This window comes from Vavraia culicis (genome assembly GCF_000192795.1).
Source record: "Vavraia culicis subsp. floridensis unplaced genomic scaffold supercont1.21, whole genome shotgun sequence".
NCBI classification, from domain to species: domain Eukaryota; kingdom Fungi; phylum Microsporidia; family Pleistophoridae; genus Vavraia; species Vavraia culicis.
In genome coordinates this window covers 1,858-19,135 of record NW_007360624.1, presented here as the reverse complement: position 1 = coordinate 19,135, position 17,278 = coordinate 1,858, and the positions used below count along the sequence as shown (strand labels likewise).

The 17,278-nt window shown below is 37.3% G+C and overlaps 6 protein-coding genes across 6 annotated transcripts; 3 read left to right on the top strand and 3 right to left on the bottom strand.

Annotated features, from left to right (window-relative positions):
• Positions 1-25: 25 nt before the first annotated feature.
• VCUG_01376 (uncharacterized protein) lies at positions 26-3,691 on the top strand (the record flags this gene model as incomplete). The annotated part of the gene is made up of 1 exon (XM_008076205.1): positions 26-3,691. One exon carries the CDS (start codon positions 26-28, stop codon positions 3,536-3,538), a length of 3,513 nt encoding a protein of 1,170 aa, XP_008074396.1. The 3' UTR covers positions 3,539-3,691.
• Positions 3,692-3,852: 161 nt separating this feature from the next.
• VCUG_01375 (uncharacterized protein) lies at positions 3,853-6,090 on the bottom strand (the record flags this gene model as incomplete). The annotated part of the gene is made up of 1 exon (XM_008076204.1): positions 3,853-6,090. One exon carries the CDS (start codon positions 6,088-6,090, stop codon positions 3,853-3,855), a length of 2,238 nt encoding a protein of 745 aa, XP_008074395.1.
• Positions 6,091-7,102: 1,012 nt separating this feature from the next.
• VCUG_01374 (uncharacterized protein) lies at positions 7,103-9,049 on the top strand (the record flags this gene model as incomplete). Its single annotated transcript, XM_008076203.1, has 1 exon — positions 7,103-9,049. One exon carries the CDS (start codon positions 7,103-7,105, stop codon positions 8,435-8,437), a length of 1,335 nt encoding a protein of 444 aa, XP_008074394.1. The 3' UTR covers positions 8,438-9,049.
• A 294-nt stretch (positions 9,050-9,343) lies between these two features.
• VCUG_01372 (uncharacterized protein) lies at positions 9,344-10,469 on the bottom strand (the record flags this gene model as incomplete). Its single annotated transcript, XM_008076202.1, has 1 exon — positions 9,344-10,469. One exon carries the CDS (start codon positions 10,467-10,469, stop codon positions 9,465-9,467), a length of 1,005 nt encoding a protein of 334 aa, XP_008074393.1. The 3' UTR covers positions 9,344-9,464.
• Positions 10,470-12,503: 2,034 nt separating this feature from the next.
• On the bottom strand, positions 12,504-12,872 carry VCUG_01371 (uncharacterized protein; the record flags this gene model as incomplete). The annotated part of the gene is made up of 1 exon (XM_008076201.1): positions 12,504-12,872. The coding sequence occupies one exon, from the start codon at positions 12,870-12,872 to the stop codon at positions 12,504-12,506; it is 369 nt and encodes a 122-aa protein (XP_008074392.1).
• Positions 12,873-15,481: 2,609 nt separating this feature from the next.
• VCUG_01370 (uncharacterized protein) lies at positions 15,482-16,883 on the top strand (the record flags this gene model as incomplete). Its single annotated transcript, XM_008076200.1, has 1 exon — positions 15,482-16,883. A coding segment is annotated over one exon (1,364 nt), but the record flags the coding sequence as incomplete, so codon positions are not given.
• Between the last annotated feature and the right edge of the window lie 395 nt (positions 16,884-17,278).

Genomic DNA, 17,278 nt, shown 5'->3' with positions numbered 1-17,278 from the left:
GAAGTTTTTCGTAAACCCCTAGGAAATGTCTTTGGAAGACGAAATTCTCTCTAAATCGTGTAAAGAACGGGCACATGCAATATCCAACTTAGAAAAGAGCTGGATTGCAGATAAGTCGAGTTATTCCAATCTCATACCTACGTTATTGAAAGAAAAGAATGTTGTCGTTCTCGAACAACTCATTCCCTCTTTCAAGGTATTGCCCTACACGGCTGACATTGCGGTTTTTGTTATCCAAAATTTCAAAACCCCGAAGCTAAAACCGAAAGTTGTGGATTACCTCAACTGCAAAAAGAAGCAATTAGACATTCAACTGCTCTTTGGTTTGCTTGAGGACAAAAATCCCAGGTTTGTTCAGTGTTTGTTGTTATATTTGATAGAATATTACAATGTTCAGGGGCTTCCCACACCTGAACAAATAGAAACTATCAAAAAAACACTTTCAAACGCTGATGCCAGTATTAGAAAATGCAGCGTTGCAATGATGCAGATTTTCTATGGTCGGGACAAGACCGTGGACTTGTCCGACTTAAAACCTATCATTAAGAAAGAGATAATGGAAGGAACAAGTGCGAGCGAAAAAAGAGAAGTTATAAACAACATTAGCGAGTCAAACACGCAGAAAACACACCGTGTCGTGACAAGTACAGACAGCTCGTTTGGGTGTGAAGTTGATAAGGCGTTAAACCGGAATATAAAGAAAGAAGAGGAACGCGTAATAGAATCTGAAATACCAAGAGACAAAATTCCCGATGATAAACTTAGAGCATTTATGGAAAACCTTGAAGATAAGAGCTGGAAAATTCGGTTAGACGCTCTGCAACAACTTCAAAATAGCACATATGATCTATATACACTTACCAAAGAGATTACTAGACGGCTAAGGGATCCCAATAACATGGTATTTTTGCTGGCTTTAAATCTAGTAAAAGACCAGCATCTGGCATTTGAGAAGGAAGTGTTGCTGCAAAAACTTGCTGACAAGAAGTTACAAGAAAGAATTAAGGAAGCGAATGTAATTGAAGTTTCTAAGGAGGATTTTAGTACACAGAAGAATCCCGAAGTCCTCAAAATGATGATTGAGATTCTGCTCTACCAGAAAAACAAAGAATTTAAGACAGTGGTCAATCAGTTCAGTGGCAGTGCCAGGAAGGATCTGAGAGATGCTGTGTGCGAGTATGCCGATTTTTGTGAGGGAAAGGTCAAAACCGGCAACGAACAAAATACCAACACAACAAATTTGAATGCAGCAATCGATAAGACGTCGGTGGAACCGTTAACAATCATTGCGCATGGTTCTGGCATTGCGAAAACTGCACCCAACTCCCCTGTCAAGCCGATAACAGTTTCTGCCAAAACGGGTTTGCAAGAGGATATGGTAGAAGATATTACAAGGATCGACTGTGAACAAAACAAGAATTACAAACTGCCGACTACACAAGAGCAGCAAAATGTGATACTGCGTTTTACAAAAAGATATGCGTTCACTAGTGAGAAGGACTATAAGAACAAACTGGAAATGATGATGAAAGATGAAGAGCGTTTGGTTCACGAGCAAGATTTACTTTCATACGTGTATTCAGTTAAAGAGCACAACAAAGTCATAAATTTGCAATTTCTTCGTATATTGAGCGAACAATCGGGCATTGATGTATTTTTGCTTTGTGAAACATTCGTTAGAACGTTTACCGACGACCGAATCTTCGAACAACTCCTAACTATCCTACAGACATGTGATGAGAAAAAGACAATATTGTATTTCTTGGCGTTCATCAGGAAGCACAAAAAGGGAAAGCTTTTTGAGTGTGCAGTCAAAATTTTGAGGGGAATAATCAAGAACTGCTCCGTAGATTTAGAGCTCTTTGACAGTAGCAGATATATGGGAAAAGAAAAGCAGTTATTGGCCGAATTGAGAGACGCGATCGGTCGAAATAATCATATAATTCGAGAAAATAGACAAAAACAGCGTTTTAGAGAAGCGAAAATCAGAGAAACAGAAAAGAAGGATGTTGTCAATGAGCATTTGGATGAGCAAAAGATCGAGTACGCTGTCGTAGAAAACGATAAGTCTATAAATTCAGTGGCAACGGGTGCACCTGAAGTAAAAGTTGAGCAAAAAGATGTATCTAATGATCCAGGGAGTTTATCAGGCAATCATGAGGAGGGAGAATTTCATATACAGAATTTTCAACCGTTCGTACAATATTCGCAAAGGAAAAAGGATGGAAAAGATTTTGAAAATTATTTTACAGAAGATATAAAAACATTATTTGAGGCGAGGAGGATCGAAGCAAGTGATTTTATCATAAAACATATTTTTGAAGAAAAGGAGTGCTTGTGTGGAAGAAAGGAGAGTACTGATTGCTGTTTAAGAGAGCTTATTTCATACTTCACTGCATGTAACTATGTTTTAAGCTCATATGAGGCTGAGAAATTGGTGCAAATGATCAAGGATGAAAAATTGTTGCGAACGATGGAAAGAATATACCCAAAGACTAAAATAATGATGCTGAAAAATGAGATGAGTAATTTTAAGAACCACATTGGGCGATCTTTTAGAATGAGGGAGTATAACATGTCGCCTCTGACAAAGAAGAATAGAATCATGGCAGATGGGAACATAAAAATAGGGAGATTGAGTATTAAGAACGACACGCACATACAGGGGGTGCCAACATTTTCGCTTCATAATGAGGTTATTCGTAGTAGAAAGCTTAGCTCGGAGAAATTTGACAAAAAGGAAGGGAACAGCTATTACACAATTACGGATAAATCTTTCAATGACTCATTGAATATTGATGGTTCGCTCAACGATTCACCGATCCGAAAAGACGGCGTGGGGTCCCCCGCGCTGTCAACTAGAAAACGCTCGTTGGAAAGCTCTCCTCGTTCGTTCCAGAAGTATGAACTTTTCAGAAAGAGCTTTGAGAAAAGGCTTTCAACCACCACACAAAATGACTGTTTGATCAGTGACTTGAACAAAAAAGACAAAAGTGTTCTCCAAACTATATATGAACGAGCAAAAAATGATATAGCCTCTCTTTTCTATGTTGCTAATTCGCTGGTAACGGGACTGGTCAGCAATTTGGACGAGAAAATTGCGATTGACATTTTGATGCTTCTATCGTCGGACAAAAGTTTCCTATCAGAGCTGGATTACATGACATTGAAGATGTTGCACTCAGAGATAATTAAGGACATCCAAGACAAAGGTGGTGACATTCTCATTAACCTTTGTTTGAATGCGCCTGTACCATTGCTCATCAAAGTGTACCTAAATATACTTAATGTTAACAAAGAAATAATACTCAAGCTTATATGGCGCAACTCCAAGCGAAAATATGCATCAGAGTATGTAGAGATAATAAATGTGTATGAGTGCTTTTTTAGCACGAATCCCGTCTTGGACGAGATGTCGTTCAAAATTGTGCAGTTGCATGTATGTGAACTTGTTAGAGAAGTGGGAGAAAAGGTTTTAGAACTGCCCACCTCCGGAGTTTTAAGAAAAATTTTATGTGGTATGTTAGAGCATACATAGCAGTAACGATTGTAAAAACGGACGGATCATGGAATATAGCGTGTTGCAATAAATCAGCTAATAAACTTGGTTGTGCCGCTGACTAAAATTCTTGCTGGATGGTATTTAACGGCTGTAAAAAGTGTTGTTAGGGTACAAACAGAGGAGAAGCGGTGATATTATGGCAATAAATAAAATTTATTATTGTCTATGTTCGATTTGAGCCTGTAAGTGGAGCACTGAACAAGGTACAGCTGTCTGGGGGGTGTGGTACCAAGTATCATATTTGGCACTATGTGTATCATCTCATCGTAGGTTGCGTGATAATTTCATAGCTATTGGCACGTTCTAAGAAAAAAATGGAGCTCCTTAAACAGCTCACCAAACTTTACTTTTCTAATCTTTTCCCTTATCCACGGAGAGAGCAAATATTGCAGTTTGTCGTATCTTTCATCGATCAACACGATACCGGAATGATCATGTTTGTGTCTCAGCGCTCTTCCGAGTGCTTGATTTACCGTCTTAAGTGCTATGATGGTTGTATAATCTCTTCCATGAAATTTTATCCTTTCCTTGATTTCAACATTCATCGATGGAAAAGGAATGCCAACAATGATCAATAATCTACAAAAATGGTCGCTGAAGTTGATGCCTTCACTTAATCGCCCTCCCATAACTGCAAATAGCACTGTAGTTTTGGTGCTGCATTCCTTAGTAAACTGTTTCAGGTCCTCAAATACATACGAAACGTCACTGTTGCACTTGGAATCGAACCTTTCTCTCACTATTTTCAAAAAATTTTTGGATGGAAGGAAACAAATAATTCCACCATAAGTACTCCGTTTTTGTAGCGCACTACGAGCGTTATTGATGAGATTATTGATTGTGTTGAACAGTTCATTTAACGTTTGGCTGTTTTCCCTGTGCTCATAGGTCAGCCGCAGTTTTTTTCCCGACGGCCCGTCTGCCAAAAGATACGCCGCAAAGTTCTTGCAAATGCTCCCATATGAAAACACACTCGCATTCTTCAAAATGCAAAGCAAATTATTTAATGGTTCCATAGTTCCGCCTGCCAGTATGAGCGATTTGCATTCTAGAACATCCTCAAAATAAAGTTTGGGATCTAAGGGCGTGAACCGAATTTTGCTCATATCGTACAGAATCAATCCATTACTGTCGCTGTTCGTCAACAACACTAGAAAGTTAACAATTGTATAAAGTCCAAAGTGTAGATCTTTTTCATATCCTTCGAGTTTTTGTGTCAAGCTTGTACTTCTCATATACTCCTTGAGTCTGAACATGTTGTAGTTTTGAAGATGACTTTTGACCAAAAAATCGTTTACTCTCAGGCACTTTTCTTCTGTGAGCGCCTGGTTTTTATTACATTCACAGAAATTGTCCAGGTGTCCTAGGATATCTAGAAATGCATCAGCAATCACCTTACCCTGAGTGAATCCATTGGCACGGCAATTATCAAGCGAAGGAACTTGTGTTGCATCACACTTTTGTGAAAATCTCGCTCTATACTTCGAGAACGCTTTTATGTACTTTTTTATGAGGTGATAGCTTACTGACACACTATTCATTTGTATTACGCTTTCATAAATGTTATGAGCCTCATCAATGATGATAATCGAGTCTTTGATTTGCAATTTGAAGCTATCCCGTGCATCTTTACTGAACAGCATTTGGTACGGGAGGAATTTGATAGAGGCTGACTTGGACAGCTCTTTCGACTTGTAGTATGGACAAAAATTACAACTACTGCTTTTTAAATCTTCAATATCGTATATTCCTTCATTCACAAATGAAATAGCACCAGAATGCGTGGCTGCTTTGTACATACTTGTGCTGTCCTTGTTGTTATTTGTGAATGCGCTGTACCGACCATTAGTCTCGGATCCAAGCCCATTTACGGGAACAGTCTGTTTGCTGAAGAGACCAGAAGCGTTTATTTCGTTTCCAAGTTTTTTTGACGAAAAACCAGCTTTATTCTCTAATTTAAGCATCGCTTTGCTAAGAGTTCCAGTTTTGAGATAACTTTCTTTGTTCGATGTGGTTTGTGTAGCACCATTGGACAGGATGTAACCATCAAGTTCAGATCGTATGGTATCAAGATCACCGTTCAAATTCAGAAAGTATTCGCATTTATCCTTTTCTCGAAGTTCCTTGCATCGTTCATTCATCATTTCCAAGTTATCTAAGGAATTCACACTCGTGTGCTTACAGTAAAGCATTCTCGAGCCGAGAACAACCGCGTTACAGGCGATTTTCAGCTTTTTAAGTTCGTTGATTGCCTGGTTCAGCTGTGAATGTGTCCGTGAACAGTAATAGATCGGTGTGTCGTTGAAATTTAGTTCATTTATCAACGCCCTGTTAGCACTACTCACACCAGAAAAATCGCTGATGACATGTTTCTCGATATACGGCACTATCGATAGAAGAAGACTTAGTGTTTTTCCGGTACCCGTAGGCGAAGAGAATATTGCTACTTGGTTGTTTTCGATCGTTCTTTGAGCCTTTTCTATGAAATCTTTCTGCGAATCGTATAGAGTCACGTTCAGAGAATGCATGGGAGGGGCTAAGTATAGCGAAAGGATCTTGTGTCCAAGCCAGTCATGTTCACCACCTGGATCTATAAGTGGCGATTAAAAATACGTTGAGTATTTTGCAATACCTCATCGTTAGAATGGATAACATGGTGGTGCTGCAGGGTTGTTGCAAATTACTGTGTCCATGGTTGCCAATTTATGGCCTGTTCGATGATTGCCCTAATCCTTCTGAACTATCAAGATTATTTTTTGATCATCACTTGAATGCTTATCTTTTTTATAGAACATGGAGGGCAATCGATTTCCATTTTACATGCTTTTCTATAAAACTCGGTGCGACAAGGGCAATTACATGTTACTACGTGCTTTTTCCCGATAGACATTGAACAAATGTCATTTCAAAATTTGTGTTAATTTCCAGCATCTGTCTGATCATGCTTATCAATTCAGTGTTCTGAATTGTGTGATTTATAACGATTTTCAAACACTAAATCAAAATATCATGTCAGATAGTCAGATTGTTGTCTTCGTGTATGCCAAGTTTCTTAAAAAATTTTTCCGTCAAACATATCAAAACGTTTCCCCTTTTCAATGTACTAATTGTATACAACGAGGCGTACAGTTCTTAAATCTAGCTTTTTACATGGTAACACTGTCATAACACATCCGGTATAGCTGTCATTACGGTTCCTTTATACTTACTAAAAGCATTTAAGCGTAACTTTGTGTCTGTATTGATATCACATCATAACTAATTAGAAAATATAAAATTTTACGAGATAAGCTATGGCCGAATACATAACCGATGATAGGAACAAGCAGTACAAACCATTTTACACTAACAGAGCTGCTGAATTGAAATGCAGTTATTATATGTAATTGGAAGAATTATTGCATCAAAACGTATTTTCTTTGTTAATCTGATTGTGACACTGTGGTGGTCCTTTATCCAAAAAAAGGTTAAAAGTATATTTTTTTGGTAACTGTCAATGTTTTAAAGAATAAAATAAAAGTATATAAGAACGTTGTACGGATGATGGTTATGTATTTGCAAATGTTTAGAAATTTTGCTACAGGCCTTTTCGGTTTTTCCAGGATTTTTTCGAGCGGGATTACTCCTGGACTCGTGGGGATGTGCACAGCACAGCCACCTATATCTTCCGTAGCTGGATCCGGTAACGAAGACACAGCAGGCCTGGTGAGTAGTGTGAATGCTGCTCCCAGTAATGCAGATATAGACTCCCCTGCAAATCCGGATATGGCGATTGCTGAAGGAAGTGGCAACGTAGACCGGGAAAGCGAGGATTGGACAGATGGTGCTCACCAAGATAATGCAGAAAATGAAATCTGTATGTCGCGAGCAGCAAAACTTGCGCCCTCTGGATATGCAGATTGTTTGCACCGTGGAATTTTGGCACTGGCGAGTAATACCCTCTTCCTGCGAAATTGCTGCAATCACTTCATTGATTTTCACGATATACCGGCAAACCTTCTTGCAGAAATAAAGGATGAAAACTTTGTTTACGAGAGGATGTCTAACAGAGAGTTGTGTAGTTCGATTTTGGATGACATTGAAGAAGCTCGCCGTTACATCAATGAGTTCCAAAGGTCTATTGCGACTAATTTCAGTTTTCAACCCTTGAAAGATGTCGTCCCTCAAGATGTTTTAAATTTAGAACCGCTTTTTTCTTTCATCACCGAGTGCCACGTCGCACCAAGTAAGCAGGCGATAAGTCAAGTTTTAAGTGAATTTGAAGCGGAAGCGGAAACTACCCACATTAAAGCGATAGATGAGTCGTATCCTAAGATGTTACTGCTTTATTTGAGTTATGTCGAGCGTTATGTCAAGGAGCTGAGCGATAAAGCAAGAGAGTTGTGGAATAATCAGGATTTCGTGAAAATATTGCCAGAAGTGGTAAAGAAAAGTGATAGTGGCAAAGCAAAAGGACAAACAAGCCATAAGATGTCCAAAATCGCTGAAGACGCAAGAAAAAAAGAATTGGAAGGCAGTAAACAGAAAAAAGAAGCATTAAGCACTAAACCATCGGCCAACTCCGAGAGAGACGGGCTTGAGGAACAAAAATCAAATCCGAACGAGAATGCAGCCAATATCACAAGATCAACACAAGTTGTGCCGAACAATTCTGTTCCAAGTACGCATGCTAAGGGTGAAAAAGATGAAGTTGCTGAGGTTGGCCAGTCTAAAGCCTCTATGCAGGACAAGAGTGCAGCTAAAACAAAGAAGCTGCTCGCCAGACTAAGCAATAGCAAGACAGAAAGGCAGAATCGTGAGGAGTTTTGGGAAGAGCTGAATGATAAACTTCGTAGAACAAAAAAAAAAAATCGAAGAATCCGAAGCATTGAATAGGTCCCGGTCAAATAATCAAGGAATTGAAGACGCAAACGCTTCGAAAGTACCGGCAAATAGCAACGGTGACAATAGGCAGGATTCGGATTCGAACGAAGAATTTCATTCGACCACTGAAAGCTTTGGAACAAGTGATAAACATGGCACTGCAGAAAATGATCAATCACGTCAACCGGTTGTGCAAGATACATCTGATGCTGCGAAGTCCCCAAGACCGGATAATAGCTTGCCTGTCAAGAACGAGAGAAGACTACCACCATTGGGTAGTTTTGCCATCAATAAAACTGAGGAGCAACAAAATAAGCCTTTGAAAACGACAAGCGACGAGCCGCATGATAGATCCCTCGCGCTTATGCCTGTCTATGCCGACAAAGCTCGAAGTGATGTACCCAAAGATGAGCACAATTACCATCGGCCAACTGGCAATGGCAGGCAGCAAGATCGGAGCAGAGCCGTTAAAAATGATACTGCGAAAAATGAATCATCAAAAGCTGATGGTAATAAATCTCCACAAGCTGACAATCCAAAAAAGGACTTAAAACCCTCCTCCAAAAGAAATTATGGGCTCGTTGTGTTCTTTGTTGTGGGTTGTGCCATTTGCCTAGCAGTCGGTGTTTTCATCTACTTGGTAATATTCAAGTAAAAGTTCCTTTTCACAAAAGTTTCTTTAACAAGCCTTTTTGAGCTAGTTTGACATATTATCTGCAGTTCAAGTGTTTTAGGCATATGTAGCACCGATTGTTCATCCTTTAAGTGGCCTCAGCGGACTCGCCTACAGGAGATGGTCCTTTTACGTTACTATCCCAACATAAAAACATATTTGAAAAGCAGAGAATTGGAAAGCTGATTACGTAACTAACGAACTAAAATACAGGAAAATCAAAGTGAATGAACTTATTAACTCATATTTAATCATTTATTGTTGCCAATTCGGTCATGAGATCTACCATCTCTAGATTTATGTCAGATATGCTAAACATATTTTCGCAATAAATCCCAAGAAAGACCCATTTATCCAACGACAGTATTAACCACTTAAAGATGCGATAATGCCTTCAAAATCCGCGATGGCAGATTTCAAAGCTTTTTTTATCGATTCTAAATGATCATATAATATTGCAACATTCTGATTGTTGTTTATTGGGGTAGGCAGTGACAACCGTCTAGATGATACATTAGAATCAGAATTTTGACGATGTGAGTTATCGGTCGTGCTATCATCGCTGAGCGAGCTACGTCTTGTGTGCTCATCTGTTGAACGCTTCTTTTGAGTCTGAAGAGATTTTAAAACAAATTCAATTTTTTGCTTTAGCATACGAAAATGGCTTAAGTTATTCGCTGGATGCTCTGCACGTCTTGAGTATTTTTCTGTTCTAGAAACTGGACTAACCGGTGGTGTTGCAGGGAATCGCGCGTTTTTGATACAAGGAGTGGATGTTCGTGGTGAAAAACCGCTCTTTGGGACCGGTATTCGCGAACGAAAGGACTTAAATTCAGCGGGCGTTGCTGGTTTGCCACCAGAAGTTTTCAAATTTATATCCGTCATCGAAGTGTTCGTGCTTCCTCCTGTGCTTGATACTTCCCCAGTGCTAATTCCACTGTCGATTGGTTCTAATTTTTCAAATGTCTCTTCCGACACTGATTTATTAATAAGAATCCCATTTTTTCTAAGATCTCGACTAAATTTTTCAATATTTAGCTTATTCTGTTCAATAAATGCGTTAAAGCTTATAGATAGAGCGCGTTGTTCGTGCAAATAGTTATTAAATGCAGCCCACAAATCCGCCCAACCTTTCAAATAACTAACGCTTTTGAGCGAGTTAATTTTTAGCAATATGCAATCACTAGAGGCCTCCTCTTCTCCTTCTGCGACGTACTTGAACACAGCGCGATCCCGACCAATTAGACGCGCATGTCTTTGATTCACGTTGCTTAAGTTGATGTCATCACGAAGATGCATGTTACTAACAGCTGTAGCGGATAAATTGCCGAATCTCATCAGTAATGGTATCGAAAGTAAAAGAAAGAACATAATTAGGGGTGCGGCAATGTTCCATATATACAAAATATTCTTCCAAATTTGAACTAAGCCGTTTTCGGTATATACAACTAAAAAAGAAAACTATCGCAAAAAAGCAATTTTATTCTCAAAAACTGATACTAGAAATAATGACATTATTGTTTTTATACTTAAGTGAATACTAAATTGATTTACTTGAATTATATGCAAGAAATAATACCGGCACTGCAATTACATTATAATCTGCATCAAAATTATTTGAAGATATGAACAAGAAAAAACCACATCTGCAAATAATAGCTTACAAGGAGACAATAAGCAAACAAAAACAAGTTCTTGATGTGGATTAATGTAGTCTGTTCGGAAATAAATGTTCACGAGCCCATGCGAGGCTATCTAAATGATCAACTCGCAAAAGTTCTCAAAAAACCAGCATATTATTTTATAGTCCACGGAAGCAGATGCATAACACAAAAAGATAGCACTGTTTGACATGCTATGAATGATTATTTGGGTTGTTGGTAACTGTCTCCAAAAATAGTAAATTAAAATAAAATTGATGCTTCTAAAAAGAGCGGGCCATGTTCAAGTACAGATATATTGAACAACGATATTCCAGAAGTGCGCTTCGCAATTTGTGACTTAAATATTCTGTTCTGTACAAATAGTGAGCAATGATTGATATTAAGCAATTATGTAGCGCGAAATCATCATAAATAAGCGAAATATGCTAGATTCTGTGTTAAGTAGTATTGTAGGTATGTTCATGTCAATTACTGAAATATAAATAAGATGACACGATTTCAATCAAAAATAAATTTCTTAATTCTTACTATAAAAGCGTAACAAAAAAATAGATGTGAACAGACAATAATGATAGCTGAAGGAAGATCAAAAGCGAATGAATGGATAAACATGTTCAGTAGATTATTAAGACAGAACGTTACAACCAACTTTGAAGAGTAAAATGTAAAAAAGTGTAATCTACGATTTGATTTTTGGATAAAAAATACATCCCGAAGCAAACTTCACCAAAAAATGATAATCTGCATAACAACTTTTATTAGATCTTGAAATGGTTTAATTCGCGAATTACTACTTTTATTTCTACCAAAGATAGCATAAACAGCTTAGCCGTGCTATTCCTTCTTTAGTTAGAACAACAATTGTTTATATTGGAGATGCAGCCCCTTTTCCTTGGCATTAAACGAAAAGCTTTTCCGTCAAAATTATCAATTATCTAGCCAAATCTACTTTCTTTCCGTATTACTTCTGTCGTGAATTATTCTTGGAGGAGTCTACGATAACAAAACACAACACAAAGGACATGGAACAGCACAGCAAAGTTTAACGCGTAATAAAAACTAAAATAGCTTCTACAAAACCGACATTTACACAATACATTTTTATTGGCTTTATTAATGCACTTCCCTTGTTTATGGGACAATGAAACGACAGCCATCAAAAATAGCTTCTTCGAGCCAACGATTGATAAAACATTTTCTGAAGGTGACCGCGGGTAGGATAAGCATTCTCATTAAGGATTATTTCTGTATTCTTTATAGCAGTTCATCATGGATCAGAATATAATTTTTGATATTAAAAAGAAGAAAGAACATAAAATTGTCCTATGTGCTTAGTAGCCTTGATTGTTACTTCAAAAGAGCATCTTAATGTTGATATGCAAGAGTAATAATTTTAGCAATTAACATCTCCTACAATAACAGATGAGATTGATTATCGAGTAGTTTCGTTTTTTTAATAGTGGTTTTAGCGAGGTATTAAGCGTGATTTGAAGTAAATGCATGTTATACCACCATGTATTCTTGTGAATGGAGTTTTTTCTATCTAAATCTAACTCGGGTTTTGGATATTTGTAGCTTTCGAAGTGTACTGATAATAGTGGTATTGCTTGTACACTACAAATATATTTCTCATGTTGACAGTTTAACGACTCATTTTTGCTGCCATTATTTCAGCATAACAAGTCACATTCAGTTTGTTAACTATTGGAGTAGTTCGGATTATCCAAAACTGTAATACAACTTATATTTCAGGCTCATTGCACCAACATGTACCATGTTGAGCGCTATTTAGTACTTTTTTTATCAAATTGATTCGAGGTATCAGATTTAGTTTTGAAAAAAATGACAAAGAACAGTTGGTGTAACGTAACTTTTGATGACTTGTCCAGGCTTTATTGTATATTATCCATGAACGGTTCTTATGTACGTTAATTTCAAAGAACCATTGTAAGATGTTGATAAAAGAATTATCCGTGGTGATGCTCGTTAACACATCTGATGCTAACAGCAGATTTGTGACTCGCAACTTCCAGTACGGAGTTTTTCGTAAACTACAGATATAAATGATGTATTTTACTGCTCTATTAAAAGTAACGCTTTTATTCCTCATAATACATTCAAATCATATAATTTACATCAGATCCTTTTCATATTGCCGAGTATAACATGTTTAAGATTCATTCACGGTGGTAAACAGTAATGGATTGATTAGAAAAAACCGTATTTTGAAGTAGTAATTCTGCTAAAGCTGATATTAGGGCAATATCGTGATTTACAGGTTCATTTGTTGCTTTGCTACTAAAGATACACTTATTCATCTCTTCATACCACCTCATGCTAACAAATCCTGTGCGTCATTTAGTGATGAAATACATTCCGGGTAATGTAAAACATTTTGCTTTAAAATAAATGAAAAGTTTGACAGCAATTTTAATGTATGTTACATTATTACATTCCATAAAACAAATGATGGTAGCCATTTTCTGTCTCATTATTACAGGAATGTGTGTTTGTTTAGGTTGTTGTTGTGCACAGTGCACTATTTTTAGTGGAACAATACACCGGTGCATTACAGTGAAATTCCGTACACTATTTGCAAGTTTTAGATTAAAAATGCAATATCTTGCACTCACTGTTTCGTTCGCGTGTGCACGATTGTATCTGGACTACGATTGTCCAGTTTATGGATTTAAATTTATCAGCTATACAATTTCTGACATAAATCACAGATAGATGCCTTCAGACCGTTAACTTAGTTGGCGAATATTTTTTAATGCCGAGAGTTGTGTATGGATGAGCACCGTATAAAAGGAAGAAGCAAAATGCTGTGCCATAACAGAATATGGAGATATCACGAATAGATTTGGTCAATTAGTTTTGTTCTATTATTGAAAGTAATTTGTATCGATTGTATCAGCCTGAAACAGTTGAATGATCACACTACTCAGTTAACCATTTCACAGGCTAAAATGAAGTTGAGTTCGTACGTAAATCGGGTACGAGCATGTTTGCAATTGGCATATGACTCAGTTGATGGAATATAGGTTTATAAGCCATGGTACTACCTATATTGTCGATTCGGTCTCGTAGAACCGGCGATCGTCTTGATTCAATAAAGTTAAACGAGAATAATGTTGTTGTTGCTCATCGAGCCTGAGGTTCTCTATAAATGCAGAAAAGGTGTCAATTCACACAATTGGTTCCAGTATATAAGCATCATACGGTTATGAAATCAGTATATATCGTCCCTAGAGTGTAAAGGCCTTAGTGAAAGTAGCTAATGATGTTGGCTACACCTCAAAATATAGCATACAAAAGTAGACAGCTCAAACCACTTGTAAGCGATTATTAAGTGGTATATTTTTAATGAGGAAACCTGTGAAAATGGACATGTGATGAAGAAAATGTTGAAACATTGCTGTCAAAAGAGAGATATGGAGAGAACCATTGGCATAAGTGATTGATTTATTATTGTAGGTCATAATACAAACGATTTTCTGTCAAAGGATGCACAGAAAAAGGTTTAAAATGATAATTGGCCGTAGTACACCGATAAGAAATATCAGCTGTAAATTATTCTTCAAAAACAGGTCGATAGATCAAGATAATATCAATGTGTCACCGAAAAGCCATAAAGATATCAATTTCAAGCAGAATATATAAACATGCTATAATAATGCGTGTTGCACCACTGAAATGAACTAAAATATGATATAACTGCATATTTCCATTATAAAATATTAATACAAGGCACATTTTCGTCATATAAAAAAATTTGCCAAATCTAGCCATAGTTGATGAAGACCAGGTTGAAAATAGTTTTCAAGTAAAATTTTGTTTGAAAAATTAGTATTACATGAATTATAAACAATTATTGCTTTATTTGCCGTTCAATGTTTGGAATCACCTATTTGGTACCAAAATTGAACGACACAATTTGTGTCCCTAAATGCGAATAATTAATATGTTTTTGTCTAATTATAAAGAATAAATACGATATGAGATCAATAATTGTTGTATTTTTATCATGAGTATTAAGATGAGGTCACTGTTCTAGGTATTCAATGCATAGAGAAATACTTGCATGTTTTCAGTACTTCATGAAAGTGTAGCTTGTGAATCTTATAATACGACAGAATGGTAGAAATGAAATAAAATTGAAAAAAAAAATCATTTTTAGCCACACCAAATCTGTTCATATATCACATAAGGTATGATTTAAGTGATTAGCAAAAATATTTTTTTTATAGTTTTTTAACTAAATATGCACACATTTTTTGTTTCATGGCCAAAATATGACAAAAGTGTGGAAATGTGATATTGTTGAGATACTTTAATTAATAGTACAATTGTGTATGGATACTAGATTTTCAATATCGTATCGTCTACAACGTCGTGACAGTTTACATAGTTAATTATTTAGGTACTTTGAACCGGATTGTTGATTGCTTCTTTTCTATGTTGGTGTATGGTTAATATTTTTGCAATTTACATGGTTCGAGTATCTAATCAGGGACATGTTTCCGATATTTCTAGCTGCAATGAAAGATTTCAATACGTAGCTAAAGAAGAAAACTTCTTGGCATGACCATATATAGAAAGATTTATGTATGACACCTTACCTTTTTCTCAAAGCTGCCAAAAAACATTTAAATCCATAAAGAATATCGATATAAATAAGGAAATGGCCAAACTATATAAAGATCAAAAGAATTTGCATTATGAACGCAGGACCGACACGATTGTTGTATCGACTACTGTATGCATGTTTACTTACTGCTTGGTTTCAGCCATTGGGTCTCAGCTGGCCAATAACAGGTTGTATGGCGCATCCGATTGGGTGCAATGAAGTAGTAGCTACAAGCGGTGAGGCCGTGCACGACGGTAATCCTGGAAATGTGTCATCACCTTATGTTTCTGGTGTTCCGTTAACAATGGCTGGTGCGTTAAATCAACAAAGACAGAGTACTTTGGACTTGTGCACCTCTGATACAACGGAAAATTCCGACATAAGCAAAGAAAAATTATCTGGTGATTCCGCAACCAATTCAGCACGCGCAGTTGCCACAGAGAACAGCTTTACGGAAAGATTACGTCCAGTATTCAAGAACTTTTTAATTTACAACGAAAAATATTTCAAGGACTTGACAGTTCAATTGGGAAAGGTTAGGTTCTTCGAACAAGCCCACAAAATAGCACAAAGAGGAGGGAGCTTGAAAGCAATGTCAACTAATGAATTTAATATAGTGAAAGGAAAAGTAAGCAATATAAACTGCGCAAGTTTGATGCAAAAAATTGGACGCATGTTAAGACAGCCAGTAGCTGATAATATTGCCAGTTCGGCTCTGTGGGGAATAAACATATCACTTTTTGATGAAATAATGAGTGATTTTATTGATCTTCAAATATATTTATCGTACATAAACGAGTGCTATGTAGACGAGTCGGGGCAAAAACCGCAATTCGAAATATTTGAGTCAAGCTCGAGTGATCGCGCCATACTTTTGAGAGCACTAGAGTTGGAAAAGAAAACGGATCAAGGTGTGGGGAGTTTGGCTATTGTAGATGGAATTGAAATGTACGAGCACTTGAAAAGCTTCTTTTCGGCCATGCTTGGTTTGGTTAACTGCTTAAACACCAAAGTCTCGATCATTGGGGGTAAACATTTCCACAAGTACGTTAGGGATGGACAGTTGTGTGATGAAACAAATTCTTTCAAAACTGAGCTGATGAATCGATTCGCCAAGGCACAGTACGGTGGATGTCTACAAGTCAACGGGCACAAGGAAAATGTACCGCCAAAACGCTTAGACATACGGAGAACGCAAGAAGGGGTTAGTAATATGTGGCCCCCGAATGTCGAACGAAAATTCAACAATAATACAGCACGACCTGGAAGACTGAGCGCGGATCTGATAAAAAACATCAATGACAGGCCAAATATGACTAATAGCCAGCAAAGCATCATGCAGTCTAATCGCTTCAGGCAATCTCAAAACACTGGAGCAAATAACAGATGCACAAAAAACAGGTATAACGCTGCAAAGATGTATCAACAGTCACCGGTAGTCGCTGTTAACTAACAACTCGGTTTATATGGATGATTAAAAAATTTCTGATTTAATTTTGTTGCCCAAGACAAGTTTTCATGGCAGTTTATTCTATATTTCAAGTTTACTCGTTTACTAAGGTCATTATTTTTCTTGTGTCTATTTGTCAAGCATCTTTGAGCGTGAAAGTGTCGATTTACGAGCGATTAGCTACAGAGATATATCATGTACGCAGCCTGCCCGTACATGATCGCAAGATAGTGCAGCCTGAAGCGTAGAGTGACGTACGTAGCCTTCTTGGATTTATCAAAGACATACGATGTGTTACTACAGAGGGCCTGCTGGCCAAGCTGTGGTTGTACAACTTCCACGGAAATCTCGTTTGGCTTCTCACTGCCTTGTATGGGCATCCGTGCTGACAGGCTAAATTCGTTCAGCATTGTTAATGTACAATATCGAAGTTAGG